This window comes from Malurus melanocephalus, unplaced genomic scaffold (assembly GCF_030028575.1).
Source record: "Malurus melanocephalus ecotype Western Australia unplaced genomic scaffold, MMel_1.1 scaffold_614, whole genome shotgun sequence".
Taxonomy (NCBI): domain Eukaryota; kingdom Metazoa; phylum Chordata; class Aves; order Passeriformes; family Maluridae; genus Malurus; species Malurus melanocephalus.
In genome coordinates this window covers 255356-272840 of record NW_026623846.1, presented here as the reverse complement: position 1 = coordinate 272840, position 17485 = coordinate 255356, and the positions used below count along the sequence as shown (strand labels likewise).

General features: G+C 41.7%; 1 protein-coding gene across 3 annotated transcripts in view; it reads left to right on the top strand.

The window, feature by feature from the left end:
- Positions 1–17485, top strand: part of ATP2B2 (ATPase plasma membrane Ca2+ transporting 2) — a 157364-nt gene that overhangs the window by 76312 nt on the left and 63567 nt on the right. For 2 of the 3 annotated variants that reach the window (XM_057383186.1, XM_057383187.1), the window contains exons 5-10: positions 239–364; positions 3691–3783; positions 9635–9676; positions 11244–11408; positions 13509–13723; positions 14961–15203. In XM_057383186.1, coding sequence (XP_057239169.1) covers positions 239–364; positions 3691–3783; positions 9635–9676; positions 11244–11408; positions 13509–13723; positions 14961–15203 — 884 coding nt within the window. The remainder of the gene's footprint in view (positions 1–238; positions 365–3690; positions 3784–9634; positions 9677–11243; positions 11409–13508; positions 13724–14960; positions 15204–17485) is intronic. The other variant, XM_057383188.1, reaches the window with a different exon arrangement.

Genomic DNA, 17485 nt, shown 5'->3' with positions numbered 1-17485 from the left:
TTTTTTGGTTAGGTTGTTTTTGTTTTTGTTTTTGTAGTTGTTGTTTTTTGGGTGGCAGCACTAATTTGTGTGTCCATTAATATACAGATAATCCCCAACAGGCATTATTTTGGTTAGGTGGTCATCCCCTGCTCAATACAGATTTTTCAAGTGTCACAAATCTGTGAGTGCTGTCACAGAAGCCTGGCAGGAGTTTTYCCATGGATTTGAGCAGTGTGTAACTGCATTCCCTCCGCAGGTACCCACGTGATGGAGGGCTCCGGGCGGATGCTGGTCACTGCWGTGGGGGTCAATTCTCAGACTGGCATCATCTTCACCCTGCTGGGAGCTGGGGGAGAAGAGGAGGAGAAGAAAGACAAGAAAGGTAAATCTGACACGAGGATGCTGCAGGGAAAGCTCCTGGGCTTTGAGCAGCCGGAGCTCTCCTGTGTTCGCCACACAGAAATGCGATTTTTCAAACTGCTTTTTTTTTTAATGACACGTTTTTATCATCACATGTCACACAGAAAAACAGCAGAAGCTGTTAACCAATAAATCCATTGGATAACAAAATGTTTTTCCAGTGTGAAACTGCAGGCTCCCAGTCCATAATGAAATGCAGGGGATACCATGGGCATGCTCCACTTGCTGTGGCTTCTCTACATGAATCCATGCTCACCCACAGTTTGCTAAAGTTTTGTGCTTTTCTATCGATGTAATTTTTTTTTTCAGGAAAAAAAAAACYCTTGGCCATGGGAATAGCATCTGTCTTAGAGCTTCAGAACTAAAATAAAATAAAGATAAGATGTGGCTCTTTGCTAGCCCAGTTGTTTAATGTCAGTGACGGACTGGAGAGGCATTTTAATTTCTGCAGGTGTAAAGGTCAAGCTAAGAATAGCAAAAGCCAAGAGTGGAGCAGTAAATGTTAGCAGACAGTTTTACTTTCATGTCCTGTATCAGTTAATGAAATCAAGAAGCCTCTGTAGACTCTTCACCTTATTGCAGTGTGATGTCACAAGCATTTGCTAATTGATGGGCTGCACACTAAGCAGGAACATGATTTAATGTCTGTCCTTTCCAGGTTTGCTTCACACGGTCTTGTGAATTGTTCTGCTTCCACAGTTCCATTCCAAGTCTGTCCTAAGAATATTTGTCTTTCAGACATATTTCAGGGCCAATTAATACAGGTTTTTTAGACATTCCTGCCCTTTCTGGTGGTTTTCACTATTAATAAAGAAAAAGCAGTTATTGCTTTAATGAACATTCTATTCGCTATTTATTTGCCTTCAGGCAATATGATACCATTTTTTTTTGTTTCCATCCTTTTATTTGAAGCTGCAGATAGGAAGGTCAAATTCAAATGTTTTCAGGGCCTACAATTTCAATTTCTGAGTATGCTCCACAAGTCTTTGACTCCTTGCTGCTTTGAGGAAATCCCTTTTTACTTAATGAAATGTTTATCATTTYATTTCTGCACAGAAATGCACAATACCTGCCAGGCTTGGGAGTTTCAGGAAAATGGAAAAAACTGAAACCTCACAGAATGAAACTCTTTTCTGCCAGACTGGTTTTGAGCAGTGCCTCAGAGCTGGCTCTTGCTCTCCTTAGGAGGCTCCCAGGCAGAGCCTTTTTGAGATCTGTTTTGAGGAGGAGCAGCTTCATCCCAGTGTGGTGCAAAGCTGAGCTGGGTTTAACTGGGCTGGGCTCTCTAGGCTGTGCTCAGGACACTGGTGGCTGTCTCAGGATTCACTGGGAATAGCCTGGGAAGGCAGAAAAAGAGAAATCAGGGATTTTGCACTGCCCCACAGCTGTAACTTACCCAAAGATGGAGCTTCTCACTGAAGTGTGTTAGAATTTAGATGCAGACACAGAAATCAATTGAAAATGGCTCTAAAGAAATAGCAGGAATAAAAAAAAATCCATTCTATAGAGAATTCCTTCCCTTTTTCTGATTTGCTGGGCTTGTGCTCATGCAGAGGTGTCAGGTGGAGGCAGCTGCCTCCTTTATTATTTTTATCATTATTATTTTTATTATTGCCTTTATTACTATTAAAATAATTACTATTACAAATGATTTTATTTATTCAAATAAAGACCTCAGGTACATAAAGCTGCAGTTCCCAGAGTCCTGGCAGTGAAATGCCAGCAGTCCGTGTAGGTGGGTGCTTTTCTTGCTCTTTAACACTTTAACAATCCTCGTGCAGGTGTGAAACAGGAGGAGGAGCAGCAGCTTCCAGGTAGAGTAAGAATTGTGCCATCGCTGCAAATCAGGGGGGAGCTGCTGATTGAAAAATTGCCTTTGAATCAGTCCAATCGAAATTAAAGAATTATTTCAAATCAACAGGATTGCTGGGGCCAAACCTTGCGGTGGGCAGGCATTGGTGGTGGTGCAAATGTTCCCGTTGAGCTGGAATTATCAACCATTCCCGCAGGAAACGGCCAAGGATTGATGTGGAATTGTTGATTTGCTGTTGATTTGCTCGGCTGGGCTGGGGATCCCAAGGAGCCACCACAACAGTGGAAGGCGTTGCCATCGCAGTAATCAAATTTGCAATTGAAATTTCCCCCGGCACAGTATATGGGGTGTGTTTGCAGCCCTGTGAGCTGTTTGTTTTCTTCTCCCAATTTGCCATTTGAGCAGAATCAGCCCCTTCCTGTGCAGGACCAGCAGCTCGAGTGGTCCCGTGGGGCTGGGGGTGTGAGAGCCCCCGGCAGGATTCACTGCAGGACTTGGTTCTGTTGTGAGCAATTCACCATCAGAAACAAAACCAAATGAATTTTATCTGTTCTTTGCAGAGAATAAGTTTTTTTAAAACTCTAATATAAAAAATGTAGTGAAATGATAAAACCTTCTTCAAGCTTTTCTCCTCCCTGTTAGGAAAAATTTCTTGACCAATTTCTCTAATATGTGGATGATTACTGAAAAGAAGAAGAAGGTTTTTTTTCTTCTGATACTCCTTTTTTTCTGATACTCCTTTCATTTCACCACAAATGGGGAAATGTGTCATGTCCATTATCTGGATTGAAAATAAGCCATTATTTTCCTCAAAAATTTGCCTTTTCCACATAAAATACTGGAAAATTTCATGTTTCTATGCAGACTGATGTTCATTTTACCTGGGTGATGGCAGGACATGCATTGAGCCCCTGTTAGCCTGGGATGCATTAGTGAGAAGTCATAATGTGCAAAATTATATAAAACAACAAATACGTACCATTGTGCCGTGTAGCAGTACGTGTAYGCATAGATATAATGAATATTTTAAATGCAGATTTTAAAACTGCCCATGCATTGTGTAAATTAACTCCAAAGTGAAGATTTCAGCCATTTTACAGCTTCATAAATGACATTAAAGTTTAAAAAAAACCCCACATATATGGACTAAAGCAATGTACACAGCACTGTGTACAGTCAGTTCTCACCAACTCCTTYTACTTTGCTAAATGTATTTCATATTTATTTATCTTTTATTATTATTATTATAATTTGAGTTTTCAGCTCACTTTGTACCACCTCCCCAATGCCCCGTTGCTTTGGAAATTTGTGTTTAATTCCATTTAAATTGTTTGATTTTGGGAACAAACCAGCCACGATCGCTTTCCGTTCTGTCACGTGCATTTGTTCGCGTTGCCATTATTCTTTATTTATTATTTGTTGTTTTGTTTTTGTGTTTTGTTTTTTTTTTTCTTTTATCCATTATTGCTCAGTAGATTCTTCCCATCCCTCCTCCCACCCTCCTCCAGCCACAGATGGTGCAGCAGGTGCAAATGCCACTGATAATGCAAATGCCAGCTTAGTCAATGGTACGTCACAACCCCCGGCTTGTCTGATTTGATGGATTTCTCTCCTGACTGTGTCAAATTCCCTCTCCCCTGCCTGACCCGCACAGATGTTGTGTGTGTGTGATGCACTCTGAGAGATCCTACTCCACACACTGGGCAGGAGCTGCGGCTTTATTCCCCCAGACTCAGAGGGCCAACTCGGAATCATGGCTTGTTTGCCATTCTTTGACACTGCAGTTAAGTGGAGCAGTGAAATCAGGCCACTTGCAAAACTTTTGGGTGGRTTCACATGAAATTTGGTTATAAAGCTTCATTATTCAGCGTAGATCTGATGAGGAACACCRTGAGAAAGGGATTCTACTGCTTTTCCTCTTTTTCCCTCCCCCAGTTCCCCATACAGGCTCCATGGAGTTCTGGGATCAGGGATCTGGCTCACATCAACCAACGCTGTGTTAGGAACAACCTTTGCTGCTTTCAGCATCTGTCCCAGGGGGACTGAGAAGCTTTGTGGAAATTTGTGYTGATATTCTCCTGAGCCTGCCTGTATTAACTAAACCCAAACCAAAGTATTCCTGCAGTGACCCATTCCAGAGCCCTGACCCCACTTGTTAGCACACAGCTATTTCAGTCTCCTCCCAACAGTCACACTCAGGGCTCAGTTGGATGGAACGGGTCAATATTAGTGTAGGCATCAGCTGTGTTTTGCTGCTAATCACATCCATGAGCCTTGATTTGCCACAGGAACTGAGGGAAGCTGTTCTCCTTTCCATCGTGGTGCTGATAGAAGGGTTTTTTCCATGCAGGTCAGCAGGTGTTGTATTTCATATGTGAAATGAGAGATTCTGACAGAAATACCAAGTGCTAAACAAGGACCAGCATTTACTGCTGTGGGATCTTATTTAAAGCAGTGACACGGGAAATCTTTGAGACTATTTTTAAATCATTTTATTATCATTTAAAAGACCATATGACCATTTAAAAAACGTTCAGAAAAACTGGGATTTACTAACCCTACATCTTCTCTGCATGGCCGGGATCTCCATCCTCCTGGTTCCAGATTCCTCAGAGACCAAGAATCAGGAAATGAATTAGAAGTGTTTTATTTTGCATTACTGTRAGGAGGGGGAGGTGCTGGCACASAGRAGCTGTGGYTGCCCCTGGATCCCTSAAGTGTCCAARGCCAGGTTGGATGGGTTTGGATCACCCTGGGGCAGGGGAAGGTTCTCATCAGGGACAGAGTGAGCCCTGTGCTGCTCCAGCAGCGGGGGCTGCCTGGGAAATTCCTGCTGTGTTGGCCTTAATGCTGAACTAAATGAGGAAATTGAGTTCAGGGGATATTAGATCAGTGTCTGAATTAGGGWTGTGATTTCCATCATCCTCTCTCCAGTCAGGAACAACAGGTACTGTCCATGTTTATCCTGGAGCTGAGAGACACAAATGTAGTGCTTTCCAGTGTAAAGTGAATTTTTGGTGCAGTGGAGGCTGTTTTGGCTTTTGGCTCCTCTGAGATGGGCAGTTCAGTGAATCCTGTTGGTCTTTGATCAACATGGGCAGGAGAAGCTTTCCACAATTCCACTGCTCTGGCCTTGTGCTCAGAGGAGAGCTGAGGCAGGCAGACTCAGACCTGAGTGCTTTATTATTATTAGAATTATTAATTATAGAATTATCTGGGAAATGGCCAATGCTCCATTCCTGGTAATTCCTTAGGTAGCACTGCTGAGGAGTTGGAGAACACTGAAAATGCAGATAAGGTTGGGASGGGAGGAAGGAAGGGGAGGTTGAKATACAAAGCAAGGAGYCCAAAYCCATCTGCATACTTCTTTGGCCTGGATGAATATTTTCAATAATTTCAGAWAACTCTTCATAAGGTGTGACTGGAAACAAGCATTTTACCTAGAAAATATCTTAAAATAAGAAAAAAAAATTTACTTGCATTAGTAGCAAGCTCAGGAAATGCTGTTGCTTGAAAATCAACCCATCTACATTTGAGATAAAAGATTTTTATCCTTAATTGTCACTATACAATAGGCTCAGAAGTGTTTTGCTCTCAGCCAGATTAGAGTGATAAATTTGTGTTTTTTGTGACACAGCCCGTGTATTATCTGCTGTATCCAAGGAACTCCCAAATTCTGTTGGGATTTAGGAGTTGAGATCAAAATACAGAATTGTTGGTGGTCTCTTTGTTAAAATTATGGACAATAAGTGCAGTTTTCAGAAGTTTGCAAGTTAAGGTCATAAACAGAGCAGATAGTTTTGCAGAAAGGTTGTAACTCAGGAAAATTCATCTAATTTCAAAGTATTCTATTTTGTAAAGGTAATTTTAAATGATGAAAATCAGGGAAGCAGCAATCGCTGTTTACAGCTTGTTTACCCCAAATTTGATTTCCTTTCAGTAGAGCAAATGACCCCAAATCTGATTTCCTTCCACCATCCTAAATCAGGATTTCCAGGGCGGATTGTTGGGGTTTTTTTAGGCATTTTTAACCCAGWGAATTTTCTATTTAAAAGTGAGTTCAGTAAATAGGAGCAGTATAGAAATGCCTTACCAGACCCAGAGAAACGTCTCTGCTAAAATATTTTACATCTCCTGCTAATCCCGGTGTATTCACTGAACTACTTCAGTTCCCACAAAGCAATTTGCAGTTTGAATTTTTTTTAATATTATTTTTTCTACTTTTAATAAATTTTAAATTTTATGTCTTAATGTATTTCTGAATTATAAGTGAAATTATTTATTAAATTTGTAGAATAATTACCCAAAACTTGCTGTTTAATCCAGTGGAAGCAGAGTCATTCCTTTGTAGTCCACTTGTGCTTTGCTCTGCTCTCCCACTGAAGGGAAGAATTCCCAGAGATTCCCTCCAGGCACAGTTGGGGTCACTTTTCCCCTGTTTCTGTTTGAGCCATGTCCCTGTTTTTTTCTTGCTGCAGACCACAAGGAATGTAAATAATTTTGTTGCAAGATGAGACATTTTGGAGACCCAGCAGGGTATTTTATATTTTCTTTTGTTCCATCACAGCACTTGAGAACACAATTCCAATTATTTCCTATGGTTGATTCCAAACAGTTCTCCCAATGTACAAATAATTTCCAAAAATAAATAAATTGCAAAATAAATTTCCAGAATTTCCAWAAATAAATAAATTGCAAAACAGTGATAGGACTTTGTTATTCTGTGTCCTTGGCTCTTCCTCAAGGGCTGGGGCAGCTAAGGGGGAGGCTTTTCTTGGGAATTTGGTTTGGTGAAGTCCATGATTTTGGAGTAAGAATTCAGGCAGTGGAGRTGCCCCGAATCCTTTCCAAAATACAGGAATGTGGTGAGGCAAAGGCACGTGCAACACATTTTATATTTCAATTCAAAACCTTCAGATCAGCTGCACAATACAGGTGSTGTTAGAAATGCTCTTCTAAACCTTCTGATTTTCCATCCTCGCTTAGAAAAGGGATAAAAACAAACTCAGATGGATTTCTCCAGCCCAAACAACATTCATTTTACTTGTTATTCCAAACAGAAAAGAAGAAAATATTTACAGAATTATGTAAAAATGCATTATATTTTTGAAGCATTGCTTCACATTATCCTATCAAAATATGAATAAATACTCACCCTTTAAATGATTCTGGACAATGCACGAAGGTCAGAAGGAYGGGGGAGTTTTTGTACCTGGAAGGAGGAAGGATCTCTCAGCAGTGGTGATTCTCTCACCTTTCTTTCTGTCTTTATTTCCTTGCTCATATTTCATAGCAAAGTGCAGCCTTAAAATTCTTTGGCACAGGAGGCAATCAGTAGTTTACAGCATCCTTTTCTTTATCTGAATTGCCCAAATTATCTTTTCTTTGTTATTCTGTCTAAATAACTGAACTGTAACTGCCTGTGATGACTTTCCCCTCTTCAATAACCTGAATGCAGTAGATTAAGAATATTAAGAATGTGTTTTTTAAATAGCTAGTTTTTTTAACTGTTGCCACTAATTGTTTATTTTGTGTACTTTTTTTTAGGTAGCCAGTTAATTGTTAGTGTAATTTATTATGATAATTATGMTATTAAATAGCAAATATCTATCCTGAAGTTACAGACTGTGATTTACAGAGAAAAATAATCTCTCATGTTTGCCAGCTGTGACAGTCGTGTTTGGGTTTTCTTGGTGATTTTTATCATTTTTAAAGTTGAAGATCCTTCAATTTTACCGCTCCAAGGTTTGGAATTGCRYTCTGCCAAAGATCTCTGGAGCAGGAAATGGAGCAGATTCTGCTCTAAGTTATTATTTCCCAGTTCTTAGGGAAGGCTTTCTGGCCTAGCCAGAATCTCCAGAGGTATTTCCCATCTTGCAGTGACTTTGTTAAAAGCCCTTCTAAGGCACAGAGCCCCAGGCAKGTGCKGAGCCCAGCAGYGCCCACAGGCAGAGCTTTGGTGGGGAATTTCACCAAATTGGAATTTCACCAAAGCTTGGCTTTGCTCAGCCTCCTGGATTCCCAAAGGCCCAAAGGGCAAAGCTCTGCACGGTGGGCACCTATTTTTTAACAGTGCTGTTGTTGCCAGGGTGGGCTGGAATTGGCCGTGCAGCCCAGCAGGGGTGGGCAGTGGTTTATTTGATTTATTGCAGTAATTCCCCTGAGCTCTGGGATGGGCACGAGGTGTCCTTTCCCTGGCTCTGCTTCTGGGCTTTGGTGCTTCCCAGGGTGGCTCTGTGGCCTGTTTTTAACAAATACGAGACTGATTTGGTCACTTTTGCTCTTTTTTTGAGCGAGGTTTGTAGTGCCCTCACACTCAGTGAGAAGATCAGTGTGCAAGAGATGCATTTTAGCTTTTCCATTTTGTTATTATTTATTCACAGCAGAGTGAAAAAATTAATCCATGTAGTGGTCAGAAGAGCRAGATGTACCTGCTGGCACATTTTTTATAAATTCTAGTGATCCATTTCTTTTTAAAATGTGTCAACAATCCTGGGAAGGTGTTTTAACTTAATTTTCCTTAGCATTATTTTTTATTGTACATTTTACAAGACCACAAAGAGACTGTCATCCATTCTAAATGTAATAYTTGTAGTCTTTTCCATAAATTCATGCATTACTGTGAAAGTTTCATGAGGGATCCCACCAAGAAATTTCGAATAAATTTGAAAACATTCAGTTGTTATTCTGAACACCCAAGTTTTGTATGGCATTTGTATTTTGCCATTTTTATCTCATACCCACTTTCAAAGRAAATTTTGTGTTAAAAAAGGCACAAAGGAATAAGGACTTTGGCATGGTAAAACTGTTTGTAGATAAAATGTCAAATTGGAAATTAAAGAGGTGCTTGGTAAATCCATGTTTAGGATAAAACTGAATGTAGGCCACCTGGCACTTGTATTTCCAGAAGAAATTCGCTRAATAATGCAACCAAATGAGGAAGAKGGAATTTAAAAGTCATATCTGATTTACCATTTATTTATATTTATTAACTCTATTATTTCTATTTTTTTTCTCAATTTAATAACATAATTTAATTCTGGAATACATTAAGGAAATCATACTCTGCACTGGCGTGTGCCAGAGTTTTTAAGTCCCAGCCCCCTGCAACATCAGCTCAGGAAGATTATCCCAATTCCCCTTCCCACCAGATCCCCTTTATCAGTTTTCCCCTCTGAACTGATGAATTTTCCCCAAACCACGTGCCGATATTCAGTGTTTGAGTGTCCCAGCCCTGATTTCCCTGGAATTGCGCGGCTGTGCCCACTGTGGGTGCGCTGTCAGGACAGGGGATGGTGCCCAGTCCCGTGCTGTGCTCGTGGCTTTTGTGTCCCGTTGATTTGAATTCCCACGTTTGTGTTCTGTCTCGGCTGAAGGTTGTTTACTGTCTGTTGTCTGTTGGAATTTTTCATCATTTAGGCAAGATGCAGGATGGGAATATGGAGAACAGCCAGAACAAAGGTAATCTTCTTTCCTATTCAGGAGGTTGTGAATTGTATTGTTAGCATGTAGTGCAATCCTGTCCCAAAGTACAGCAAGAACCTGTGATTTGTGCCTGTGTGTGAAAATGGCCCTGATTGTTCATGCAGAATGTCCAAAAAAACCCCAAACAAACAACCCCAACCAAAAACCAACCAAAGAGATTGTAACTTCCACCAGTTTCAGATATTTAGGGGAGGAGTATTTTAAACAAACCATTTATAGACGTTACTTTCATTCAACAAAGTTCACTTGAATTCACTTTYCCTGTGCGAGTTGTGTATTCTACGTATCGTTAGTGGTTTTCCAGCCCAGATTTTATGTCTCATCATCTCTGTCTGATGGCATTGTATGGACATCTTCTCATTTGCAGGGAAGAGCTGAAGCAGTAGCAAAGGAAACCTTAAAGCCAAGGTGTTATTGAGCAGGGTAAAAGCCTTTTGTAAGGGTAAACAACTGGAAGATTAGCAATCTGAGGAGTTTCTTACTTAATACGCAATGTCAGGAAGAAATTGGAATCAATATTTTGCTTTCTCAGAAGCAAAGTCCTGGTTCCCTTTTTATTACATGAGACGTGGCTATCAGGAGTTCTTTGGGTTGTACCAAATTAAATGATCATATTTTCTCAKATCATATTAAACATGGCAAAGGTGATGGCTCAGAAACTGGATAGAGAAACTCAGTGGTTAATGGTGCAGAAGTCCCAAAGGAAATGCTGTTAAATGGATAAGTGTTAGGGTTAGGCAGCTAAATCAGATTTGCAGGTCAAACAAGCACGGTCCTGTACAATCTCTTCACGAAATCGAAGCTGTTCCATCTCATTCTGTTTGATTTCTTGTGCTCAGTACGAAGCAGACACATACACATACATGCACTGCAGTGTCCCTGCCTTTCGGGAACACGTCCTTCTCCTGGGTACTCTCATAAAGTTTCCTTGTGTTGGCATTCTGTCAAGAAAGGAGGGATCAGCCCCGAAATTGTGTGGGATTTTTGTGGGGGAACCATCAGACCTGATGGTTGAGTCACTTGATGGCTGAATGCTGAGGAAACTTTATAAGTCAGGGATTTTCTGGAATGGTGGATGGCAGAATGTGGTCCCCTGACGTGTTCCTGCAGCCCAGAGAGGTGACACAGGGGCTGTCCGTGGAACCACATCGCCTTCAAAATGTCTGCGTTGGAAATACGGTCATAAAGGGGCATTGCATTCTGTGAGACATCCCAAAATCCGGGGAAATGTGGGTCTGTCAAAGCACCTGAACTCTGCCATTCCAGGCAATCCTGCAGCACTGCCACTGTCACTTGCCGAGCCACATTCAGGGCCATGTATGTGTATGGCTGGAGCGTCACGGGCGGGTCCGACCCTCCAAACAAATCCCGTGGTTTTCCCGAGCTCCCGGCCCGTATTCCTGCGTGTCCACGGTGCCCAGGGCTGTGCTGGCACTGTGTGTCCTGCAGAGCCCGGGGTGTCGGGCACAGGGAGGTGTCCCTGGGCATGAGGGCGATGCTGGCCAGGGGAGCGCTGGATAACGGCTCTGTTCTGCATTGCCAGCCAAGCAGCAGGACGGGGCTGCTGCCATGGAGATGCAGCCGCTGAAGAGCGCCGAAGGGGGAGAGGGAGATGACAAGGACAAGAAGAAATCCAACATGCACAAGAAGGAAAAGTCTGTTCTTCAGGGAAAGCTGACCAAGCTGGCAGTGCAGATTGGCAAAGCAGGTATGGCTGGGTGGCACCAATGCTCTCTGAGTCACGGGAGGCAAATGGTTCTGAGAAAGGACAGGCCCTCTTTTCCTGCTACATTTGGAAATGGGCCATCTTAAAGCTGTTCTGAGGAGAGTGTGTGGTACTAAAGATCTTTTATTCTCCTAAAAATCAGCTTCAACTGTCAGGAAGCTTTGGGCAACTTGGATGGCAATTTGAATTGAAATGAAATGCAGCTTTTCTCAGAGTTAATATTCCCAAGTGCAGTAATTACGTATTTAATTTCCTCTCCCCTCAGAACTTGGGAGAACACAGTCCCACAATCTCTGATATCATCTCAAAGTATCACTCACACAGTATTTCTCTGTCATGGGTTCTGAAATCATTTTATTCCCCCTGAATATCCCCGTTCCTGCCTTTCTCCAAGCACGACACCTCTTTTCACTCGTGGATCCAGATCCCCCTGGTCTGTGCAGCTGGAGGCAGCACTTCTCCCTGCTCTAGGCAGAGTGGAAATCTTCCATAATGGCCCCAAGTTCCTTAGGTTTGTTTTTCAAGTTATTAAAGAGCTTTTGATCTCAGATCCTTGGCTGAGGCCCTACAAAGGATTCCTCCCTCGACCTCTGTCCCATCTCCCTTAACCTTCTTCCCCAGTTGGATTTTCCCCCTCCCATTCCTTCCCACCCCTTTGTAAGTTCATCAAGGAGTTGATCCCATAACCCCACGATGCCAACTCTCTTTGCCTGAGCAGAGTGTGACCAAACTCGGGGTTATCATCCCTGATATCCAGTTTAGGGCTTTGCCCCAATCCCTATTCCTCCAGCTCCTCTCCTTGGTTTCCCATGCTCATTAATTCCATAAATTCCATACCTTCCTGTTCTGGCTGCTGTTCTCTTTGGTATTTTGGCAGGCACATGAACATCACTCCTAGAGGAATTGTGTCGGGATTTCTAGCCAGAATGTGGCAAGGAACATGAATTCAATTAATTRATCATTGCCCCTTTTGGTTCTTGTTTGTCACTGAGCATTCTGTGGGGGGATGCTGGCGCTGTCAGGAGTGTTTTCCTGTACAATATTTTAATGGATTTTCCTGTATCCTCTGGCACAGAGTGATCTCCCTGACTCATCTGTTTCCTGTCAACCTTAGCATCCTTCAGCTTTACCAATTTTTATTTAACTGCACTCAAGACGTGAGATTTCCAGCATTCTCCTTCTGCTCTATGATCTCATTAGGGAGAAATTAATTTATTCCGAAATGTAGGCTTCACTCCTTCACACCAACCTGCCAAACRGGGATGGTCAGAGCAAGGCAAGGCTGGGCTCTAATGGAAATTTCATTTACACACTCAAGCCTGGGGAGAAAACTGGGGAGGAGGAGTCCTGTCCCAGCAGTCTGTGCCATTGGGAGAGCGTGTGGAACGTTTGGGATATTTTGTGAATTCTGTGAAATATTTATCGGTGTCTCTGTCTCTTTTGAACCTCTGCTCATGAAARTAGACACTCTGAAAATGTTTCTTTGGAAAGGGACACCTTGTGACCGGTATTTGTCACATTTTAAATAAACGGGGTGAAAAACTGTCATGTGGATAATTCTGCATTATTGCCTCTTTGTATTCCCCCAGACAYGTCTTTCAGGCTTTTCTGCAGTATTTTATACAGCAAATAAACTGTGGGAGATCCTTTGCTCAAGCCTCTATAGAGCCACTTATTTAAAAGAAAGGTGTTTAAATACGGGTAGACAAGTAATTTGTGAAAGGTGGAGGTGAAAAGGACAGATAAATGTTGCACTGGGGGAGATAAKGTGCTAAATTGAATAACCCTAAGTGACAGCAGAGCTCCTGCACTGCCTGGGAAGTTTTAAAAGCAGCAGTAAGGCAGTGCTTAAAAATGCATTCCCTAGAACCCAGTGCTTCCTTGTGCACTGCAGTGTGTGGCTGCTGTAAATACATTATGGCAGCGTTTTTGCTTCATTTTTCAATTTATCATTTTTATTGGTCCTGGTGAAAAGTGTCATGAAGAAGGAAATCAATCCCTCCCAAATCCCAAGGTAGATTTTAACTGCTCGTGTTCTCAGCGTGTTTGGGTTTTACAGCAACTGGTGATTTCTCTCCCCAGGTCTGGTGATGTCTGCCATCACTGTCATCATCCTGGTACTGTATTTTGCCATTGACACCTTTGTGGTCAACAAGAAGCAGTGGTTGCCTGAGTGCACTCCTGTCTACGTCCAGTATTTTGTTAAATTCTTCATTATTGGTGTCACTGTGCTCGTGGTTGCTGTTCCTGAGGGACTCCCACTTGCTGTCACTATTTCTCTGGCTTATTCTGTAAAGGTAAGAAACATTCCAAATCATTCAGGGACAAAAATGCTGTGTGCTTGAGCTCACTGCTGATTTGRTCCTCAGGTTTTATCTGATGTAAAACAGAAATTATGTGCTCAGAGTGTTAATGAGGGTGAAATTGCTTTGAAATAAACTTATAAAGAAAGTATTTCTCACAAAAATGCAAATGCATGTTCCAACACACCTCCTTAAAGCTGCACAGTGCAGGAATATAAAGCAGTAGAAATATCTGCTTCTTTTGCAAGGAACCAGGAATTTATTGAGCGGAATGTTCTCTGAAAATAGTCCAGTCTTTTGAGACAGAATAATTTTGTATTCAAATTTCCTTGTGCAATAGTACAAAGTTTTGACAAGGATTTGAAGTCTTCAGGAACACTTCTCAAAGAAATTAGAGTTTCTCAAAGAAATTAAGAGTTTCACTGAAGCTTTCATGTGCTTTTCTTAAATGCTGTGCAAGTTCTTTGAAGTCAGTGTAAATGGTTCTATTAGGAAATTAAAGAGGATTAACTTGCTGGACTTGGGGATTACTTGAGCAATTTAATCAGATGATTTAARCATTCTGGGAATCTTAGATGAAGATAGTGTGAAGGTTTTTTCCATTTATAATGTAAACAAATTAATTTAGGAAGTTTAACGAAGAATATCTTGGTTTCTATGTAGTGAATTTTTACAATTATTAGGAAAAAGGAGCACATTTCAAGGATGGGCTTTTGCTAATAAAGATTGTAGCTGCTTTGCAAATGTTTTCTCATTCTCCTGAGGTCTTTCCTCTAACACCCTTTTTTTTTTTCCCCCTTTCTCTTTTGCTTTTCCCCCAAAATGTATGGTCCATCTGTGTGCAGCAAGATAATATGCTGGCATTCCAAGTAGTGCTAAAAAAACCCCAAATGTTTGGTGTAATGATAATGTTTGCAAAACGCTGTTCTCTCTGGTTCCTTGAGCTGATCTTTGCTGTTCCAGCTATTCCTTAAAATGTGTATTTACTGTGGGAAAATCATGCAACTCTTTTACTTTATCAAAGACAAAATGACCTTGGGGACAGTCCCGGCCACGCTGTGACTGAGTTTGGGTTTCTTGGCCCCACCAAAGCTCTGCTGTGGGCAAATTCCTGTTCTCACCAGCAACACCAAACCTGGGCTGCTTGGCTTTTCAAACCTGACCTTCAGAACCTTCAGCCAAAGCAGCCCAGAAGGGTTCTGATTTGCGTCGTTGCCGTTTTTCCCTTCAGAAAATGATGAGGGACAACAACCTGGTGCGGCACCTGGACGCGTGCGAGACCATGGGCAACGCCACGGCCATCTGCTCGGACAAGACGGGCACGCTGACCACCAACAGAATGACCGTGGTGCAGGCCTACGTGGGGGACGTGCACTACAAAGAGATCCCTGAGCCTGACTCCATCCCTGCCAAAACCCTGGAGCTGCTGGTCAACGCCATCGCCATCAACAGCGCCTACACCACCAAAATCCTGGTGAGCGGGGGCTGCCTTGGGGCACTCAAATGGAGCCTGGCAGAATGAGCTGTGATTTTTTTTTTTTGGTGGTTTTTTCTTTTTCTTTATTTTTTTTAAGCAGTCTTAATTGCTTGGGTCAGTGAAATGGAGCCTAGCAGAAGGAGGTGTGATTTAATTTTTTTTTTTCTTTAAAGCAGTCTTAATGCCTTAACATCCTATTGTTAATTATGAAGTGTTAAATGCCGTTGAGATCCTCAAAATGAGAACAGGTGCTGTGAAAACTGTATATTTTATTATTTTATTTAGGGATTTACTCCTAAGTACAAGACCACGAGACATTTTAAAAACTCCTGTTGTRGTGAGATTGGGGTGGCCCAGTTCTGGTGCAGATAAATTCGGTGACACAAATGTGTGGTAACACAACTGCTTTTCACTGAGACTTCCTATCTGCAAAAGGATTTGTGGATATCTAAGGCATTTCAATTAATTCTCAAAGAGCACAAATTAGATTGGTTAAATCAGGGAGGTTAATGACCTTTATTCATTCTGGTTTCAAGTGAGTTACCTCCAGAATTATTTTACTCACTCTGTACAGGAAGCCAGAATGGAAATGCCCTGTTTGCTTGTGGCATTGGATTTTTCTGTACAGAGCTAATTAAGAGACTGAAAATTTTTGCAATTCCAATAGATTTGTTCTTTGAAAGGTCAAGCTGAATGTTAATGTTGCTGAACAAATAGAATTTTTTTTTTTTAGTTTATGAATATGTGTATTGTCCTTTTTATAGGTCTGTGCTGAGCTGCATAATAGTCAGACGTGCTTGATGTTTGTTTTAAAAGTGTTCTCTCAAAATGCAGTCACAGAAAACCAATAATGTGAAATAACTCATCGTGGAGAGTTCATGGCAGCAGCTTCTTGAATTTCATTTGTGCGCTTCTAATCAGCAAGAAGAGTTTGCTGTTGCTGGGTAATTCCTGCTCTCACAAATCAGTGTGACATTTGATTGCTGGGGAGAGGAAAACACACCCTGCTCGTTTAAATGTTGTGACAGCCTCAGTCAGGTTGGGGGCTTCCTTGTGGAGGAGAGTGGAACTCATCCTGGATGCACAGGATGGAGCCAGGGCATGGGGCTGGGCYTGGGGAGAGCATTCCAATGTCAGCAGAACGCTCCTCACTCCAGGGAGCAGCACAGGAGGGTTTCAGACAGGTGGGACAGGCAGAGGCTTGCACAGTTTTGTATTTTCTGCACTTTCTGAGATCCAGCCCTGTCCCCAAGGTTTTCTGCTCAACTTCCACATCAGTTCACCCCCTCTAAATTCCAGGAAGGCATCAGGCTTTCCACCTGTGCAATGTTAAATTTTATATTCTGACTTTTTCTTGTCATTTACTGAAACATTTCTGGTCAATACTAGTTCTCAAATGGTCTCGATATATATATATATATATATATTTTTTCTCTGACTCAGCTTCACTGCTCCTTGTTGCAATTAGTTCTCTGTGCCTGTTGAAAAGAGCCAATATTTCACTATTTCAGTGCTTTTTTAGCTTTGCACAGAGACTGATTCTCTGTGAAACTGAAAAAGGGGTGAAATCCTCTGGATGCAGATGAATGTCTGGTTTTACTTACCTGTTTAAAATTAACGGGGATCTTTCAGATCTTGTGAGGTAAAGCCTTGCAATATGGACTCTGAGAGAATCCCAGCTCCACTCTCAGGGGATTTCAGTTTATTCACAGTTTATAACAAGCTGCAGCTGAACTTCAAGACACAAGATATTGTTCCGGAGCCCATTTTGCATCCCAAATAAATTCAGTAAAAAACACCTGAGGGAGTTGTTTCCAGGCTGAAGTGCACAGAATTCTTTTCCTTCCTGCTGACACTGAACGCACGCTCGTGCACTCATTCTGGGAGCATGTTTAATCAAATTGTGAATATCAGCTGGAGCCCAAAGGGCATTGCAGGAGTTCTGATGCCAACACTGAGTTCTGCATGTTCTATTTTTAGCTCTCCAGTTATGTGTGTGCTGCAAATTGCTCTTTGTGTGAACTCCTGTTCAGAGGGATCACATATGGGACCATCAAATTAGTCAAGATGCYCTGCTGAATGAGAAATATTCCCCTTTGCATTGTCTTTTGATTAAGGGGCAAATTGAACCATTGATAAAAATATAAAAAGAGAACAGAATCAGCGCTTGTGATAAAAGATTTGAATTTCCCTGAGAAATTAAACACAAATTATTCCAACTGAACAATAGCATCATTAAATATAGCTCTTTTTAATGCTTTCCAAGATGAAGTTGCTGG